General features: G+C 40.8%; 1 protein-coding gene across 1 annotated transcript; it reads right to left on the minus strand.

Moving 5' to 3' along the window:
- Positions 1-346: 346 nt before the first annotated feature.
- On the minus strand, positions 347-17168 carry LOC104625064 (TPR and ankyrin repeat-containing protein 1-like; the record flags this gene model as incomplete). The annotated part of the gene is made up of 7 exons (XM_010292597.1): positions 347-509; positions 1752-1853; positions 4049-7125; positions 8716-8861; positions 11237-11369; positions 12904-13007; positions 17080-17168. Coding segments are annotated over 7 exons (3764 nt in total), but the record flags the coding sequence as incomplete, so codon positions are not given.
- Positions 17169-17453: the final 285 nt, after the last annotated feature.

Consider the following 17453-nt stretch of genomic DNA (forward strand, 5'->3'; position numbering starts at 1 on the left):
ACTATCCTTCTATTTTTCTGAGTATTCCAGCTCAGAATGATGATGATGTAATTTAACAGGGAAGAAAAAGAAGACTGAGTAGAAAAATACCCCTGAGATAAGGCAGAAACATTATTATTTTTTGCTGCTTGTTTGTTTCTTTGGCTTTTAGTTACTTTCAAGCTACCACATAGGTTTCAAAGGAAATTTGTCCTGTCATAGGTTTTAACAATTACATCATCACCACACAAGTAATTATTCTGACACAATACAAGTGATAAAACCCCCAATAGCATAAGTTGCTCTTTTTCTTCAGACTCTTCCCATTTCTGGCCCTATCCCTCTATTTTAACATTTTTTTAATTCTAAAATTAGATTGTTAAGAAGATAAAATAGCCACCTGCATATTTTTTCTAACTACCATTTCCCACATCTTCCTTTTTTTCTTGAGGGTTTTTTATACACAAGTTCTTCAAAAGCCATGCTTTCATCTTCCACTTCATTTTCCAAGTCTCTATCATGCACAATGCCTATATTAAAAACAAGAAATTAATGCAGAATGGAAAACCCCAACAACTATTCCTCTTAATAGTATGACAAGCTATGTTATTGCTATTTTATATGTCAGCAATCTGCCTTCATGTGTGTATAAACATGTCCAAGAGGTACTTGGCTTAATATGACAATGTGCTTCAGAGCTCTGCTAGGAAGCAGAGACTGCTAAGCCACTTGCTGGACTAGTAATTAATTTTTACACTAAAAATCTGTTTCTATTGTTATGGCTTTTGACTTTTTAAGAAGTATGTCTCTCCTCTCTCAAGGTTCAGTTTCAGCAGACAATACATTTGCTTACGGACTTCAAAGACAGACCATAACGTTGTCTGTGAGACTGTACGAGCACCCGCATATAATTCTTATTAACGACATCTTTCTTGGAATAGGAAGATGTAACACAAGGCTTTATCATAATCAAATTTTCTAAAATAGAGCTACTTTAATGATTTATATATATAGCACAATTTGTAAGCCTGATCACTTCACTGCTGCCTTTTTATGCAATTGTTGCAATCCCACCACCTAAGTATGTATTTAAACCTAAACATACAGGTAGGCACAATGAAGCCTTAAACTTTTCCTCAGAGCTCTGTGATGCAATAGACTGCATCAATGTATGTTACTTCTGGTGTGAAACCCAAGTGAAATGGAAGTGAAAACAAAAGAAAATGAACTGCATGTAATATTTTTCCACAGAACTCTTGAAATCAAGCTAAGGATTAGTGTTGTTAGGAAGCTGGTTTCCAAGGACTTGGATCCACACTGCCCATAAATGCATTGCTGCAGCATAGTTAAGAAACAGCTCTATCTTACTGGTGAAGACGAAGATAGCGTCTCTTCTGTTTCCTCCTGCCCAAGTTTATATCCTTAATACTGCACTTGAAGCATGTGTGCATCTGCGTGTGCCTGTGTGCACAACCACACGCACACTTTATGCAGGCTGGGATCCACTGAGGGCCAGGGGAGGTGGCTTGCTCCATTCTGGCCACCCTGTAGCCAGCTGCGAGGCTCATGCTTTGTTTTAAAGAGCCACTGAGGAAAGATGGGTTAACTCATGTTTTCCAGACTGCCCCTATGGAGGTTCTTGTTCCTGGTTGCCTACAGGGTAAGTGACTATCCACAACACTGCTGACTTCGAGACTAAAGAGATGCTAAGAGACCATTACCAAACAGTGTCCTCTAAGGGGCACAGAAATCTATGTAATTTGAAAACATACCTTCTTCTTTTATCCTATGAGAGTCCATTTTCTTCAGCCACTTACGAGCCTCATCAATGGTGGCAACCAATTTGTTGGCATGTTTGGTTATTATTTCTTCAGCTGAAATGGAGCACAATTAACACTCCTTAAGAAAGCTAACTGAGAGATGGACAGCAGCTAAAAGCCAAGCATGAAAAGAAGTTACACAGAGCTGTGCTGTATGATGATGCTGCAAAGCAAGAAGTCTGTCACCAGTGATCGCATGTGCAGGCAAATACACTACTGAGGGTGAAGATACTGTATGTACTACTTCCCATTCCAATCAACATTACTAGCACTATCTGAGGAGAAGGTCTCCATCCTTGTGCTGCCTCTTTTAAGGTATACCTGAAATGCCTGAAAACATTCTGGTTTGTCTATTTTTGGGCATTAAAGTACCTGGCTTTCATTATCACTCTGAAATTATACAAGTCAAAGTAAAACATGGACCTGAGATGTTGCAGTCCTTGCTTAACTGCACCATTAAGGACTTGAAAAATGCTTGTTATAAAGTGAGAGAAAGTAATTTCTAAGGCAAATAATTTCTGTAAATATATTTTCACTGGCTGGAAGAACAAGGTAACATCCATGAAGCAACTGTCATACCAAAATCAACTATTACCTAATTAAGCCTACTACATATATCATATTCATCACTATCATGGTTCATTGAGCAGAAAGCCAATTAAATAATAAGGAAAGCTTTATGGACTTCATCCATATGTAAAAGCTTTCCACTAGGAGTAAAGATAAAGCTTACACATGAGGACCACAATCTAACTTTTAGGTTGGCCAAGAAGGCTGACAGCATCCTGGCCTGTATCAGAAATAGTGTGGCCAGCAGGAGCAGGGAAGTGATCGTGCCCCTGTACTCGGCACTGGTGAGGCCGCACCTTGAATACTGTGTTCAGTTTTGGGCCCCTCACTACAAAAAGGGTATTTGGTGCTCGAGCGTGTCCAAAGAAGGACAACAAAGCTGGTGAGGGTTCTAGAGCACAAGTCTTATGAGGAGTGGCTGAGGGAACTGGGGTTGTTGAGTCTGGAGAAGAGGAGGCTGAGGGGGGACCTCATTGCTCTTTACAACTACCTGAAAAGGGGTTGTGGCGATGAGGGTGTTGGTCTCTTCTCCCAAGCGACTAGCGATAGAACAAGAGGAAATGGCCTCAAGTTGTGCCAGGGGAGGTTTAGCTTGGGTATTAGGAAAAATTTCTTTAGGGCGACAGTGGTCAAACATTGGAACAGGCTGCCCAGGGAGATGGTAGAGTCACCATCACTGGAAGTGTTCAAAAAATGTGTGGACGTGGCACTTCGGGACATGGTTTAGTGGGCATGGTGGTGTTGGGTTAACGGTTGGACTTGATGATCTTTAAGGTCTTTTCCAACCTTAATGATTCTGTGATTCTGTGATTTAGTTACAAGTTTAATGTATTTCACTGATCAGAGCTGATGAACATACCAAATATTACAGTTTTTCATTGCTGTCAGACATCACAGGCAAAGTGACAACTTGACAGGGTTGGTGGATTTCTACAACTAAAGCCAGTAACAATGTTTTGATTTAAGATGTCACTTTCTCACAGCAAGCACCCCAAACAATTTTACTCCTAGGCCACTCATTCAGTGATTCAATTTTGCTTGCAAAAACTCAGCATAAAATAATGCTTTAAGCATATGGGGGGGCGGGGGGCAGGAAGAGATACATATTTTGACATTTAAGAACCATAATTTACTGGACTTTATAATACGAGGGTTGCCTTTGAGTGCCTGACACCCCACAGATTTGTAGTTAAGCCCTAGCAAAATTACAAGTTCAAGGGCAGACTAGTCAGGGATATCCTTAACCAAAGACTCCAAGTACTCCTAACACTCTACCCGTGCGTATCCAAATTCCTATGGCTGGCAGAACTAAATAAATAGGAAATAGCAGAAAAATTAGTTAAGATTACCTGGTCTAATCTAACAGGCTGCTGTAAGACTGTATAAATTCAGAGAACACAGCACATCTGATCATGTAGATAAAATTCACTTTACTAAAATTCACCACTATTCACTTTACCTGTACTATCTGATGCATCGCTTTGTGTTTGGAAAATATGAGAATATATTTTTTAATATTTTTAGCTGTCTCAGTTTCTCTTTTCCTCAGCTACCTGAAATACCTGGAAATACCTTAATCTTGACCACATTAAGATTTTCAAATGGAGCTTTGTCAGGTCTAGAAGTTTGGCCAAAAATGACATATTAAATTGTTTAAAAGAAAACTGGAAAGTTCCTACCTTTAGCCCAGGCTTTTCTTTCATAGATTTCTTCTACTGCATCTGAAATCTTCTTAATATTCTCTTTGATTTTTCTCTGGCGTAAGTTGGAACCTTCTTTATATGCTAAATGGTCTTGGGTGTAAGTCTTTTCTGTAATGGCCTCCACTACTTCCAGTCCATCATATATCATTGGATCTATCTTTCTTCTGAAAAAGTCGGCATAGTGTTTGTAGGCAGCATTATTATTTCTGTGTTCATCTAAGTTTCTGTGCTTTATGTAAGCCTCACTGGCCACAGAAATTGCATTTCCTTCTGCATGCCACTTTTCTTCCCCACTGATCTCTGTTGGTGTCAAAGCTTCAGAAGTGTCTGCCTCCATGTTTTCTGACCGGCTGAAATAGTTCTCAGAGCTCTGGATAAATCTGACTCCACAGAGGTCACACTGAGTTTGGTCAATATCTGCTTTTTTAAAGATCTCTGATAAAAATTCCTCTCCTTCCATTGCAACAGGCTCAGATTTGGAGCAGGCCTTTCTTTTCCACTTCATGCACAGAGAAACGAAATGGAAGACACGACGCAGCTGGCGCTGAGCCGATGCTTTCTGTTCTTGCTTCTGTTGCTTGCTGAGCGCAATGACCTCCAGGGGATCCTTTTGGTCTTCTAAGCAATGAACCCTTTCAAGTTCCTTTTCTAGCTCATCAGCATATTCTGTCTTATCCAACGAGGTCATAAACCTGTCAAGGTTTATGGTTTCATACAGGATGCCCCGTATGGGTGGATGCCCTTGAGTGTAGGCAGAGTCCCACTTCCATCGGCAGTCAACCAAGTACTCTGCATCTCGCTCTGTCAGAAGCTCTTGCAGGCCTGCAGCAATTTCTCTTACATGTGTGGCATCACTCACTTGTTCCACAACCCTTAGCAATCTTTCAGGCACTTTAGACGAAGAGTCTTTCCTCATTGACTTCAGCATCGCCTTGATTTCAGGAAAGTGGTGGCATAAGAGGGATCTGTATTTAGAATTCTGCACCTGATCAGCATTCAGTAACATCACTAAGCACAGCACTACAGTCCGCTCAGCCTCCCCTGAAGTTATGCAATCAGGATCCTCGAAAGCGTCCAGAAGGACATTGAACCTTCCATGAACTCCACACAAAACTTCTGCTAGGTAACAGAGATGATATCTGAAATTCTGTACAGCTACATATGCGTCCTTTGGTCTATACTCCTGTATAATAGAAAATGTGTCTCTAAGTTCTTTATTACGGTCCTTGCTTCTGAACAAAAACTCCCAGTAATGAATGAGAGCAATGTAACTCTTTGGAAAGCAGAGGGTAATGTTCTTGGACAGACGCATCAGGACAGCACAACAGAGAATGTACTGGAATTCCAACAACATCACTGTATTTCCTATGCTTGGAATCAGGTATCTCGTGCACTTCTTGACCAGGACGTTCATGAAACGGAAAAAAAACCTTTTACAGTTTTCTGGGTTCTTATGAACATAGAATTGTTCAAGTGAATTTTCAAGAAGTCGAATGAAGCACAAGTGCGTTCTCCCTGCATTTTCAGCATTTTTGTCAGGTAGCAACATACCATGCCTGCCCTCTATTCCTTTGGCCTTTCCTCCTTGGCCTTTACTGTTTGGGGAGTTTTTTGCCTTTGACAATGCAAAGTTTAGCTCTTTGTTATAATCATCCTCTTCCTTAAAAAGAAGTTTCTCAAATTCTTCAGGGTATCCCGAAGATAATACGAAAACTTGCATGGCACTTAGCCACAAGTCAGTTGATTCTCTTCTGGCTGCAGTGCCTTCGTTTTTAAACTTAAATGTGATGTACTCCTTCAACACTGCTCTACAGGGTTTGGAAATAATGTTACCGAATTCCAGTATTTCTTTGCATGCCTTTGGGTTCTCAGACAGTATTCTCAAATGAAAATGATTAGGAAAAAACATTTCTAGGAGAGCTTTACATGATGCGTATTTGTCAGCAGTCAAAATATCATCAAAGGTTTTGCACTGATTCAGTAGCTCTTTAGGGAAAGTGTGCGTGGCTTCCAACAGCAGTCCGCTTATTGCCACCAGATGCATTTTACACTGAAATATTGTCTTTGCTTCATGGCGCAACAAGGGCTTATGGTAATCCTCACAGGTTTTGTCTTCACAGTTCAAACCAACAATGAATTTCATACAGATATCAGGGTAATGCTTGTTCAGTAACTCATGGGTAATAGAGCACAACCTGCTTAACAAGTGCTGCTTCAAAGCTGATTTTACCTCCTCTGTGCTTACTGAGAAATCACCTTTTGTCTTCCTCTCTTTCAGACTTGGCTTGTCTGACAAAAACCTAAGAATGGGTTCAGCTTCATTTTGAGACACCTGGCAACTGTCACCTGTTGGGACAATCCCAAAATAAGCAAAGCATGACTTCACCATATCCTTCTCCGCATTGGTGGCTGCTTTCTTCAAACCCCTAACCAGACTCAGAAGAGCCATTAAGCCACGTGTTGCCATAAAAAGGATGTTCTGGCTAGGAGCGCTGCAGCGAGATAATGCAAAGAGAGCTTCAACTGCACCAGCAGAATGATTCAGAGAGAGGAACTGACAGCATGCATTGCTCAGCTTTGCAAAGTCTCCCTTCAGAGCTCCCTGCAGAAACACAGCCTCAGCAATGCCAGACTTCTGACCAGTTTGCTCACAAAGTTCAAGGGCTTCTCTTAGGATGACCTCCATGTCCACCAGGTCCGATTCTGAACAGCGAGTCACACTGGCACGTGCTGCAGCAAGCAAACATGATGCACGAAATTCTTTTATAGCTGTGAGGTTGGCTGCTTCCAGAGCAAACCCATGTTGTTTCATTAACTTTGCAGCTTCTTCCTCTCGACCTTCCCTTTTCAATAAGTCTGCTGTTTGGTGCAAGCATCCACGAGACTTCAGAAACTCAAGTTGATCCTCTATATCAAGTTTTGAGAGGACTTGCATCATTTCCTCAGTTCTGTTCATACTTAGATACTTTGCAGCTGCTTCCAAATACAACTGATTTGCTGTACATGAGAGTTTGGAAACCATTTGTCCTTTTGTATTTAACATCTCTTCATATCTGAAATAATAGACACATCAATTTACTACCATAGATGACTAACCTACATCAAAAAATACTGCCTTTTTAAAAAGCCTCCAAAACATTAAACAAATAGCTCCCCCCAGAAGCCCTTCCTTCAAAAAGGCCAGCTATTTCAAGTGATATGTCTGTCATGTGAAAAACAATCACATCATCTTAAAAGATCTACAGAAAGAATTTTGCTACAGCATAAAGCTGTCTGAAGCAAGATCATTAGAACTTCTGGTACAAACAAGATCACACGGCTTACAGCATTAGTGAATCTTCCTCCATGCTGTCAAATCACTGTACAAATTATTTTAATCACATTTTGCCAGTTATAATCTTCTGTTTATTAAAGTAAACCTCAATATAGAATGGTTGTATACATGAACAGAAGCCAGAATGAAATAAGTCAGAATTTCAATGAATTCTCCACAGGCCAATATTGATAACATTCTGTAAAATTTACATAAATGGCTCAGTTTAGAGAACTCTTTCAATTCTGTCCTATGTATCTACAGATACTTTGCTGCTTATTGAGTGCCTGAGCAAAGTACCTGGTTGCATCGTTCAAAAAATGCAATTTAAAACATGCAGTTATTAATTGTTATTGGCTGATGCGGAATTATTAAGATAGCCCCAAGCCAGTCTTGTAAAGGTATTCTCTCCTACATGCTGAAAACAAGTAATTTTTTCCTGATGGGCGAGTAAATTATCATTAGCCTTTCATGATCACCTTTTTCATGATAAATGTGGGAGTGTAGATTTTTGTACCTAAGTTGATAAATTTGCATGAATGATTTGGGGAGGCTAATTTAAAAAAATCATTAGTTGGTGACTTTCATGCTTGAACTTTTTGATCAAAGTATCTCTACATATTAAATAACCTTAGTCCTTTAAAAAACAGTTGCCATTATTAAAGGTACATCACAACAGATTCCAGTGAAGGTGTGTAACTGTAGGCCTTGCTAGAATTCTAATTGGTGCATATATTCTTTAAAAGTCATCAATCAAGTCATCATCAGCACAGGGGAGATGAACTTCTGTTCATCTCAGAGACTGGGACCAAGAATCTGTCAGAGAGGCAGTGCAAGCTGGTCATTTAAATTACTATTCTTTGCTCTAAGTTACAGATTTTGAGACAAATAGTTCATTTGCCACAATGACTGCTGCATTATGTACCACACATCTAATGGATATACTCCTACAGAAGTCAGTGACTAAGTGGCTAAATCCATTACTATTTCACCCTTAAGAGAGAAGTATTTTATACTTCTATTAAGTGTTTTTGTCATATTTACCATAAGAACCTAGTTCAGAGGACGGGATGAAGGAGAACTTGCAAGACCAGTAATAGAGACTGGAAAAAAATCCCAGGAAAATGCTCCAGCTGTGAATGAAGTAGAATTCTTTCACTGTGTTATTATTACCCAAGTGAGAATTCTGACAAAGTTAATTTAACTTCATATAAAACTAAAAAGTTACCATACAAAACTCTTGTGAAAATTCTATGGTGAGCCAGCTGTATTATGCTGAATTTGGAAATGGAAAAGGTAATTATATCCAATACCAACTTGGAAGACATACCTTTCAACTGCCTTTGCTGCTTCTTCATAGAGCTCTTCCTGACAGTACATTTTGATTGCAAGATCAAATTCCTCAATTTGTTCATAACATTCAGATGCTTCTTTATAGCACTGGCTTTTCTGATAGTAAACTGCAGCATCTTTCATCTGCAATGCAGAAGTCAGTAATGAAACTGAAATGCTCTAAACAGTCAAAACTACATGAATAGACTAAATTTAGTAATTCCATAATGTAGGTGTCTCAGAGAAGCACACTTTAATAAAATACAATTAAAGTATCTGAATGTAATCAAATACTTAAAGTAACCATCATTAAAACCAAACAAGTTTTAAAAACCCTCCAAAATATTTTGGAAAATAGAAAAGCCAGAATGTTAAATTAAAGGTATTATACAGGATTTCCAAAGTACTTTTCATTCACCCAGCTCTACCTGTTATTAAAAAGCACTACAGACACTTATGTTGACTTGCAAACATCTCAGAATCAAGAGGATTAAAATTAGAAGTTACAGATGCAGAATGGGAACACTAACCTTGTATCTTAAACTTTAAATATTTGGGAACAATTACTTTACATTCTTGTAGTGGAAATGCACTGCAAATAAAAATGTTAAATATTGTCATACACTTTGAAAATTATTGTTAGTACGTTACTTAATCCTTGCAAGTTTCAAGGTTCCATTTAGATGGCTGTAATCAGTGAAGTTTCAGTATCATCAGAGTACTGAATGAAGTAACAGCTTAAGTTTCATTAAATCAGTCAATAATTAACTTTCGGCTGCAAAGCAAAAATGACTGATAATGACATTTGACGAAAGTCAAAGAAATGATATTTGAAAAGTCATGGCAGTCAGGTAAAGTCCCTGGAGACTGGAAAAAGGGAAACACTGCACCCATTTTTAAAAAAGGTAGCAAGGAGAACGCTGGGAACTACCAACCTATCAGCCTCAGCTCTGTGCCTGGGAAGATCATGGTACAGATTCTCCTAGAAGCCATGCGAAGGAACATGGAGGACAGGGAGGTGAGACAGCCAGCATGGCTTCACCAAGGGGAAGTCCTGCCTGACCAGCCTAGTGGCCTTCTATGATGGAGTGACCACAACAGGGGACAAGGGAAGAGCTACCGATGTCATCTATCTGGACTTCTGTAAGGGCTTTGACACAGTCCCCAGAACATCCTTCTCTCTAAATTGGAGAGAAATGGATTTGATGGGTGGACTGTTGGGTAGGTGAAGAATTGGTTGGATGGTTGCATCCAGAGGGCAGTGGTCAATGGCTCAACGTCCAAACAGAGATCGGTGACAAGTGGTGTCCCTCAGAGGTCCGTATTGGGACTAGTACTGTTTAATATCTTCATCAGTGACACCGACACTGGGATTGAGGGCACCCTCAGCAAGTTTGCAGACAACACCAAGCTGAGTGGTGCAGCTGACACACCTGAGGGACAGGATGCCATCCAGAAGGACCTGGACAAGCTCAAAGAATGGGCCTGTGTGAACCCTATGAGGTTCAACAAGGCCAAGTGCAGGATCCTGCATCTGGGTAGGGGCAACCCCTGGTATCAGTACAGTCTGGGTGGTGGAGTGATTGAGAGCAGCCCTGATGAGAAGGACTTGGGACTACTGGTGGATGAAAAGCTGGACATGAGACAGCAATGTGCGCTTGCAGCCCAGAAAGCCAACCGTATCCTGGGCTGCATCAAAAGAAGAGGGGCCAGCAGGTCGAGGGAGGCAATTCTGCCCCTCTGCTCTGCTCTGGTGAGACCCCACCTGGAGTCCTGCGTCCAGCTCTGGAGCCCTCAGCACAGGAAAGACATGGACCTGTTGGAGAGGGTCCAGAGAAGGCCACAAAAATGATCAGAGGGATGGAACACCTCTCCTGTGAGGACAGGCTGAGAGAGTTGGGGGTTGTTCAGCCTAGAGAAGAGAAGGCTCTGGGGAGACCTTATTGCAGCCTCCCAGTACTTAAAGGGGGCCTACAGGAAAGATGGGGACAGACTTTTTAGCAGCGCCTGTTGCGACAGGAACAGATTTTAAAACCATTTTTTTAAATGGTTTTAAACTAAAAGAGGGCAGATATAGACTAGATATAAGGAAGAAATTTTTCACAATGAGGGTGGTGAAACACTGGCACAGGTTGCCCAGAGAAGTGGTAGATGCCCCATCCCTGGAAACACTCAAGGTCAGCTTGAACGGAGCTCCGAGCAACTTTATCTAGTTGAAGATGTCCCTGCTCATTGCAGAGGGGTTGGACTAGGAGACCTCCAAAGGTCCCTTCCAACCCACAGACTCTATGATTCTATGAAATAAACCTGGACTGCATAACTGCATCATTGTCCTCTTCATTCCTCTTCTCACTATTCTGTGACAAATGCTTCCTCTTGAACGGCCCAGCTTAAAGAGTTTTAGTTCAGCTACTACCATGTCACAGAAAAATACTATTACCTTACGAGTAATATGCTGGGACAAAAAGCTGTAGGAAAAAGAAAGTGATAAGGAAAGGATAGTTTAGAGGATTTAATACCTTTCCCAACTTTTTACACAGCTCTGCACAAAGCCGGAACTCCTTTGACTGAAACAGACATTTTAGTGCCAGTTTTGGTTCTCCACATTCCAAGTAAGTTTTGGCCAGTGTCATATATTCCATCTGTTTCTCCCTGTAGAAAGTAAGAGAAAATTACCACTTACATACAAATTAAGTTTAGGATCACATGATCCGTCACTGAATCCACTCAACACTTACATCATGTGTTGTTCTTCATACATAACCTAATGAGGTATTACCTTACAATTAGTTATATTTTGGGCTGACACTGTTCTGTCCAGAAGTCTGTTCCAGAATCTCACTGCTCTGTCAGTAAAAAGCCCTTTTAAAAAAAAAAATTCTCAAACTAAGTATACTAGTGTGGTTTTGTGCTGCTTCTCTTTTCTAGCTTAACTTGCTCCTCCTTCCCTTCTGCTGTTCAGCCCCAGTGCCGTTAAAGACAATAATCAAATTTGTTCTCAGCCTTCGTTCTGTATAACTAAACAAGTCCAGCCTTTCTGGTATCATTGCAGCATGTCTATTTTCTTCCCAGACCTAGTCTGATCCTAGAAGATCAGAACTGTACAGAGAATTTATTACAGAGTACACAGGAATCTTACTTAGGCTTTGTATACCAGCATTAATACCTCTACTAAAAAAAAAAAAGCCATTTTCACAGCTTCATTATTACATATGTTCTGTCAACTTAACTTATCCTAATATACCCAATTTCTTCTCCTCAAATTTTATATAGTTGACACGCACCCCAGCTTACGGCCAACTGGAAAAATGTTTTTTCAGTCCCATCAACAAATTCTCTATGATCACAAAATTTTCTAAGTATCCTTGTGCTTCTAGCGAGGGCCACTAATATAAAACAGGTAATTAAAAAAGGTAAAACCTTGAATGACTCCAGTCATAACATTTCCCCAGACACTCACACTGCTCCTTTCAGTGCTAGCTTCCTCTGCTCTAGTCATTCCTTACCCATTCTGCTATCACTGCTAGTTTTCAGCCTCCCCAGCATGAACACAACTTAATTCACTTAGGTCTAGAGTCCTCCCCATGAAGCTTTTTCCTGCCTTATCTGAGACAAGTCCCAAACAGCCTCTTCAAGAAATTGCAAACTTTCTCCCCTGTCAAACCCTTGAGTTATTTTGCCCAGCTGACAGCTGAACTGAAGGATCCATCTCAAAATCTGTCCCTTTAAAACTACCCTTTGGTTCAGACCTAGTTCTGCTTGTTTGGTTTAGATCGACTCTAACACTAATTCTACCTCAAAGCTCACTTTTTGTTAGCAGGTTTTTTTCCCCAGTGTACAACACCATTTCTTCTTCTTTCAGTGAATATGCAGTGGGATTAACCGGGTTGAACACTGCTGATGCCTTATGCTCTTCTACCTATATCTAAGAATATAAAGCCTCTTGAGGTAATGCAAATCTTGTTGCTCCCAAAGGGAGCAGTGCCCCAGATCCTGTTGGAGCTGTGCTAGACTTTCCAACTTCTTACATCTCTTTTCCCACCCACAAAGATGTGAAGACACCTTGCCTGCATGGTTCTCCGATGTCTCCAGTCTGGACCCACAACTGTGGTGGGAATCTCCCCTGCAAACACCCATGAGGTCTGGCACCGCAGAATGACACTCGCTCATCTGCATTTACACTTACCTGGGGCTGCTTTTCTTTGAGTGAACTTTGAGAACAGCATCGTGTGCCAGGGCCAGTTTTGACTTCTCAGATGCTCCTCCCTTTTGGTAACATTTGGCTGCCACCTGGGGTGAAATAATACAGCACATTCACACATGTGCATCCAGCCACGGCTATCACACAAAAGCAATAATTAATTTTACAGTCACTGTAATGGAAAACAGAAAGACTGGCAGGGTGCCTAGCAGAAAGAAAGGGTAAAACATTGCAGTATATTTTTAGGACAAAAAGAAAAGCTTTAAAGTCAGTCCACATGTGACTATCACAATTAGAATTTTAATTACAATATTTTACATGGAAGTAGTGAAAGAAAAATTCCTGGTAGGCTGATAGAACAAATAGCACATGTAATTTGAATGATGGCCTAAATGATTAATTGGTAAGTCACCAGGCATCTACCACATAAATACTATTAATAAAAGTTAGGAAAAACAATATGTGCAAAGTTAAATTGAAGAACATGGAACAGTTACTCGTGCTTTTACCATACCAGGCTCTTTCTGTGATAAGCTAAAGAGAAGCACTGGGAGTTGCCATGCTCCTAGCAAGGTTTGCTTCATTATCACCTCACTCATTCTGCAACACATTATATCTTTATTCTAGCTATTAATTTAGTATTTGTTTCTGTTGGGAAATTGCACATTGCAAGCCACTTTTAGAACTGCCAAATTCACCAGATAATTTCTTTTTAAAGTGGCAATGATAAGAAAAGATCAGGGTCATAAAGAAAACAGAATAGCAGGTAATATAGCCAATACATTTCAGATTTCAAGATGAAATTTTCTCAGCTGTGTGTTTTTTGTCTAAACATGTTTCTGCCTGTTTAGGAAATTGCCCTTTTTTTTCAAGGGGGAATAAAGATTGTCTGTATAGTAGCAGCTGATTATTTTAATTTTTGCCTTGTTATAAATATCTATTTCCCATACAAAAAATTATATGTTCCTATCAGCAAAAAATGGAAGCCTTGTCTGCCATGATCAAAAAGAGCATCCAAAATTTTATTTCATAGCATCATACATTACCTCAAATTGCAAGGGACACCCATAAGGATTGTAAAGTCCAACTCCCTGCTCCTCACAGGACTACCTAAAACTAAACCATATGGCTAAGAGCATCATCCAGATGCTCCTTGAACTCTGACAGGCTTGGTGCCGTGACCCTGGGGAGTCTGTTCAGTGACCAACCACCTTCTCAGTGGAAAATGTCTTCCTAATGACCAATGTGAACTTCTGATGCAGCTTCATTCCTTTTCCTCGCGCCCTATCACTGGTCACCAGAGAGAAGATATCAGCACCTCCACCTCCGCTGCCTCCTTTGAGGAAGTTGTGACTGCCATGAGGTCACTCCTCAGCCTTCTCTTCTCCAAGCTGAAGAAACCAAATGACCTCAGCTGCTCCTTGTAAGTCTTGCCCTCAAGACCTCTCACCACCCTAGTCACTCTCCTCTGGAGACACTCTAATAGTCTGATGTCCTTCTTATATTCAGGCACCCAAAACTGCACACAGTACTTGAGGTGGGGCTGCACCAGTGAAATGTAGAGTGGGACAATCACTTTCCTCAACCAGCTAGCTATGCTGTCCTTCATGCACCTCAGGACACAGCTGGCCCTTTTTTGTTGATTCTTATTCAACTTGCCATCAACCCAAACCTCAGATCTCTTTCCGCAGGGCTGCTCTCCAGCCTCTCACCCCCCAGTTTGTACATATACCCAGGATTACCCCATCCCAGGTGCATAATCCAGCACTTGCTCTTGTTAAATTATGATTCATAGAGTTGGCGATTGCAGAGATCTCTAGTCTACCCAGATCTGTCTGTAAAGCCTCTCTACCCTTGAAGCAGTCCATAGCTCCTAGTTTAGGATCGCCAGCAAACTTACGTAATGTATATTTGATTCCTGCATCCAGATCATTTATAAAAACATTAAAGAGCACTGGCCCTAGAATGGAGCCCTGGGGACCCCCACTGGTGACTGGCTGCCAGCCTGATGTAATCCTATTTACTGTAACTCTTTGAGCCCAACCTGTCAGCCAATTGCTCACCCAGCGTATTACGGATTTGTCTAGCTGTGCGCTGAACATTTTGTCCAGAAGGATACTGTGAGAGACGAAAAAGCTTTGCTAAAATCCAAAACCCACCAAATCTACTTGCTTCCATTGGTCAACTAGATGGGTGACCTTATCATAAAAGGAAATTAAACTGGTTAAGTAGGACTTTCCCCTTGTGAGCCCATGCTGGCTATGACCAATGACTGCATTCTCTCCAGTGTTTTTCAGTATCTCCCAGAACAACCTTCTCCATAATTTTACCAGGCACTGAAGTGTGACTGACAGGCCTGTACTTAACTGGGTCTTCCTTCTTACCATTCTTGAAAATTGGGAAAAATTTGACAGCTTCCAGGCAACTGGGACCTCTCCAGACTCCCAAGACTGTTGAAAAATAATGGAGAGGTCCCACAATAAAATTGGCCAGCTCTTTCATTACCCTGGGATGAATCCCATTGGGCCCCATAGATTTATGCACACCCAACTGAAGCAGCAAGCCTCAAAGAAGTTCAGAGTCAGCTGGGAGTTTATCATCACCCCCCCAAGCACAGTCTTCCAACACAGGGGTCCATCACTGGTGTTAAAGACAGAGGCAAAGAAGGCATTAAATGTCTCTGCTTTGTCTACATCCCTATTTGTGAGGTGACTGACCTCACCAAGTAATGAACCAGTGTTATCTCTGATCCTCCTTTCACTGTTAACATATTTTTAAAAGCCCTTTTTGTTGTCCTTCACAGTGCTGGCCAGCTTGAACTCTAATTAAGCTTTGGCTGCACAAATTTTCTCCCTACAGCAGCTAACAGCATCTCTGTAATCCTCCCATGTCTCCTATCCTTGCTTCCAATGTCCATACACTTTCCTTTTCTGACCAAGTCCTAGAAGAAGAACCCTGCTCAACTAAACGGGCTTTCTGCCCCGCTTGCTTGACTTCTGACACTTTGGAATTGCCCAGTCCTGCACTTTTAAGAGATGGCTTTTAAAAAGCAACCAGCATTCATGGACCCAAACATCTTCAAAAGCAGATTCCCAGGGGACTTTACTAACTAGCTCCTTCAGCAGCCCGAAGTCTGCCCTGCCCATATCCAGGCTTGAAGTTTTGTTGGCAGTTTTTCCCCATCACCAACTATTTGAAACTTGGCTAACTGGTGGTCCCTGTGACCAAGACAGCCACCATCACCACTTTGCCCGCAAGTCCGTCTCTGTTTACAAACAACAAATCTAGGAGGGCTAGTTGGCTCCTTTGCTAGTTGGCTCCCTTAGTACCTGTACCAAGAAGTTATCACCAACATGCTTCAGAAATTTCCTGCAATAGTTTGCGTCTGCCATATGATACTCCCAGTTGATGTCTGGGAAGTTAAAAATCACCCACAAGGACAAGGGCAGTTGATCTAGAGATATTGCTTAATTCTTTGTAAGAATTCATTGGTGTCCTTGTCCTGGCTGGGTTTTGCCTCCATTCCATTAACTGTCATCCCATATCTGGATTGTATTAACTATCAATTTAGGAAATAAAAGACTAAAATCTCCTTGTTCTTTATTTAAAGGGAACGAAACCGTAATTTTGCTACTCTTTCTGCGGTTTTCTGAGTGCTCCCTTTGGTTCTTACATGCTGTTCCTTAATGTGTGTTTTGTATCCCTCCCTAATTACTGTCCAAAAAAAAACCATAAAAGGGCTCTGAGATCATCACCCAAATCAATATACTTCCAAGAAATGTTTTCGTTTTCCTACACTAATGTGCAATGATATTGTCAAGCATGCGGTTTAGATTCACAAATTCTAATCAATTCCAGTTGTTGCTAATAATTGTTTTTTCCAACCGTCTTTCATTTGTGTGCATTAAAATTTCCCTTCATTGAACTGCAAATTTCTGTGTAGTGAGTTTAAGATTACACACAATAGGCTTGCTCTCCCTACTTAATTCTTGCAAGTCATTTACAAGTAGTCTGTAGACACCTACACAACTACAAACCACAAACTAAGATACACTGCTACAGAGCAGCTGAAGGTTTACAGATAATTTTATAGATGCAAAGGGAAAAAAAAAGTTCCAGAATAGACAAGAATCCTTATTTCAGATAAACATATGCTCCTACCTCCCAGAACTGATGTTTAGCGTAGTAATCCCCCTGTGCAATCCATTCTTCTGGAGTTGAAGTTTTAGCAAACATGCTGTCGTCTAAGTCTAGAAGGTCAGGGGTAAACATTTTATGATAGAATGGATAAAGAACAGAAACCACTTATGTACCAAAACCAAGTATTAACATCTCATAATGTTCCAAACTCTTCATGATTTGTGCTCACACCAGCAATGGTAACTGAGTTAAACACATTTTATCCCTTTCAATCAGCACTGAAAATCAACAAGTTGTGTTTGGTATTGAAAGATCTTTAAAAATCATGCTTGGTTTTTGGACGAAACTTTGAGTAAATCCACTGTCTTCACAGAATCACTAAGGTTGGAAAGGAT

Source organism: Phaethon lepturus, unplaced genomic scaffold (assembly GCF_000687285.1).
Source record: "Phaethon lepturus isolate BGI_N335 unplaced genomic scaffold, ASM68728v1 scaffold10758, whole genome shotgun sequence".
NCBI lineage: Eukaryota > Metazoa > Chordata > Aves > Phaethontiformes > Phaethontidae > Phaethon > Phaethon lepturus.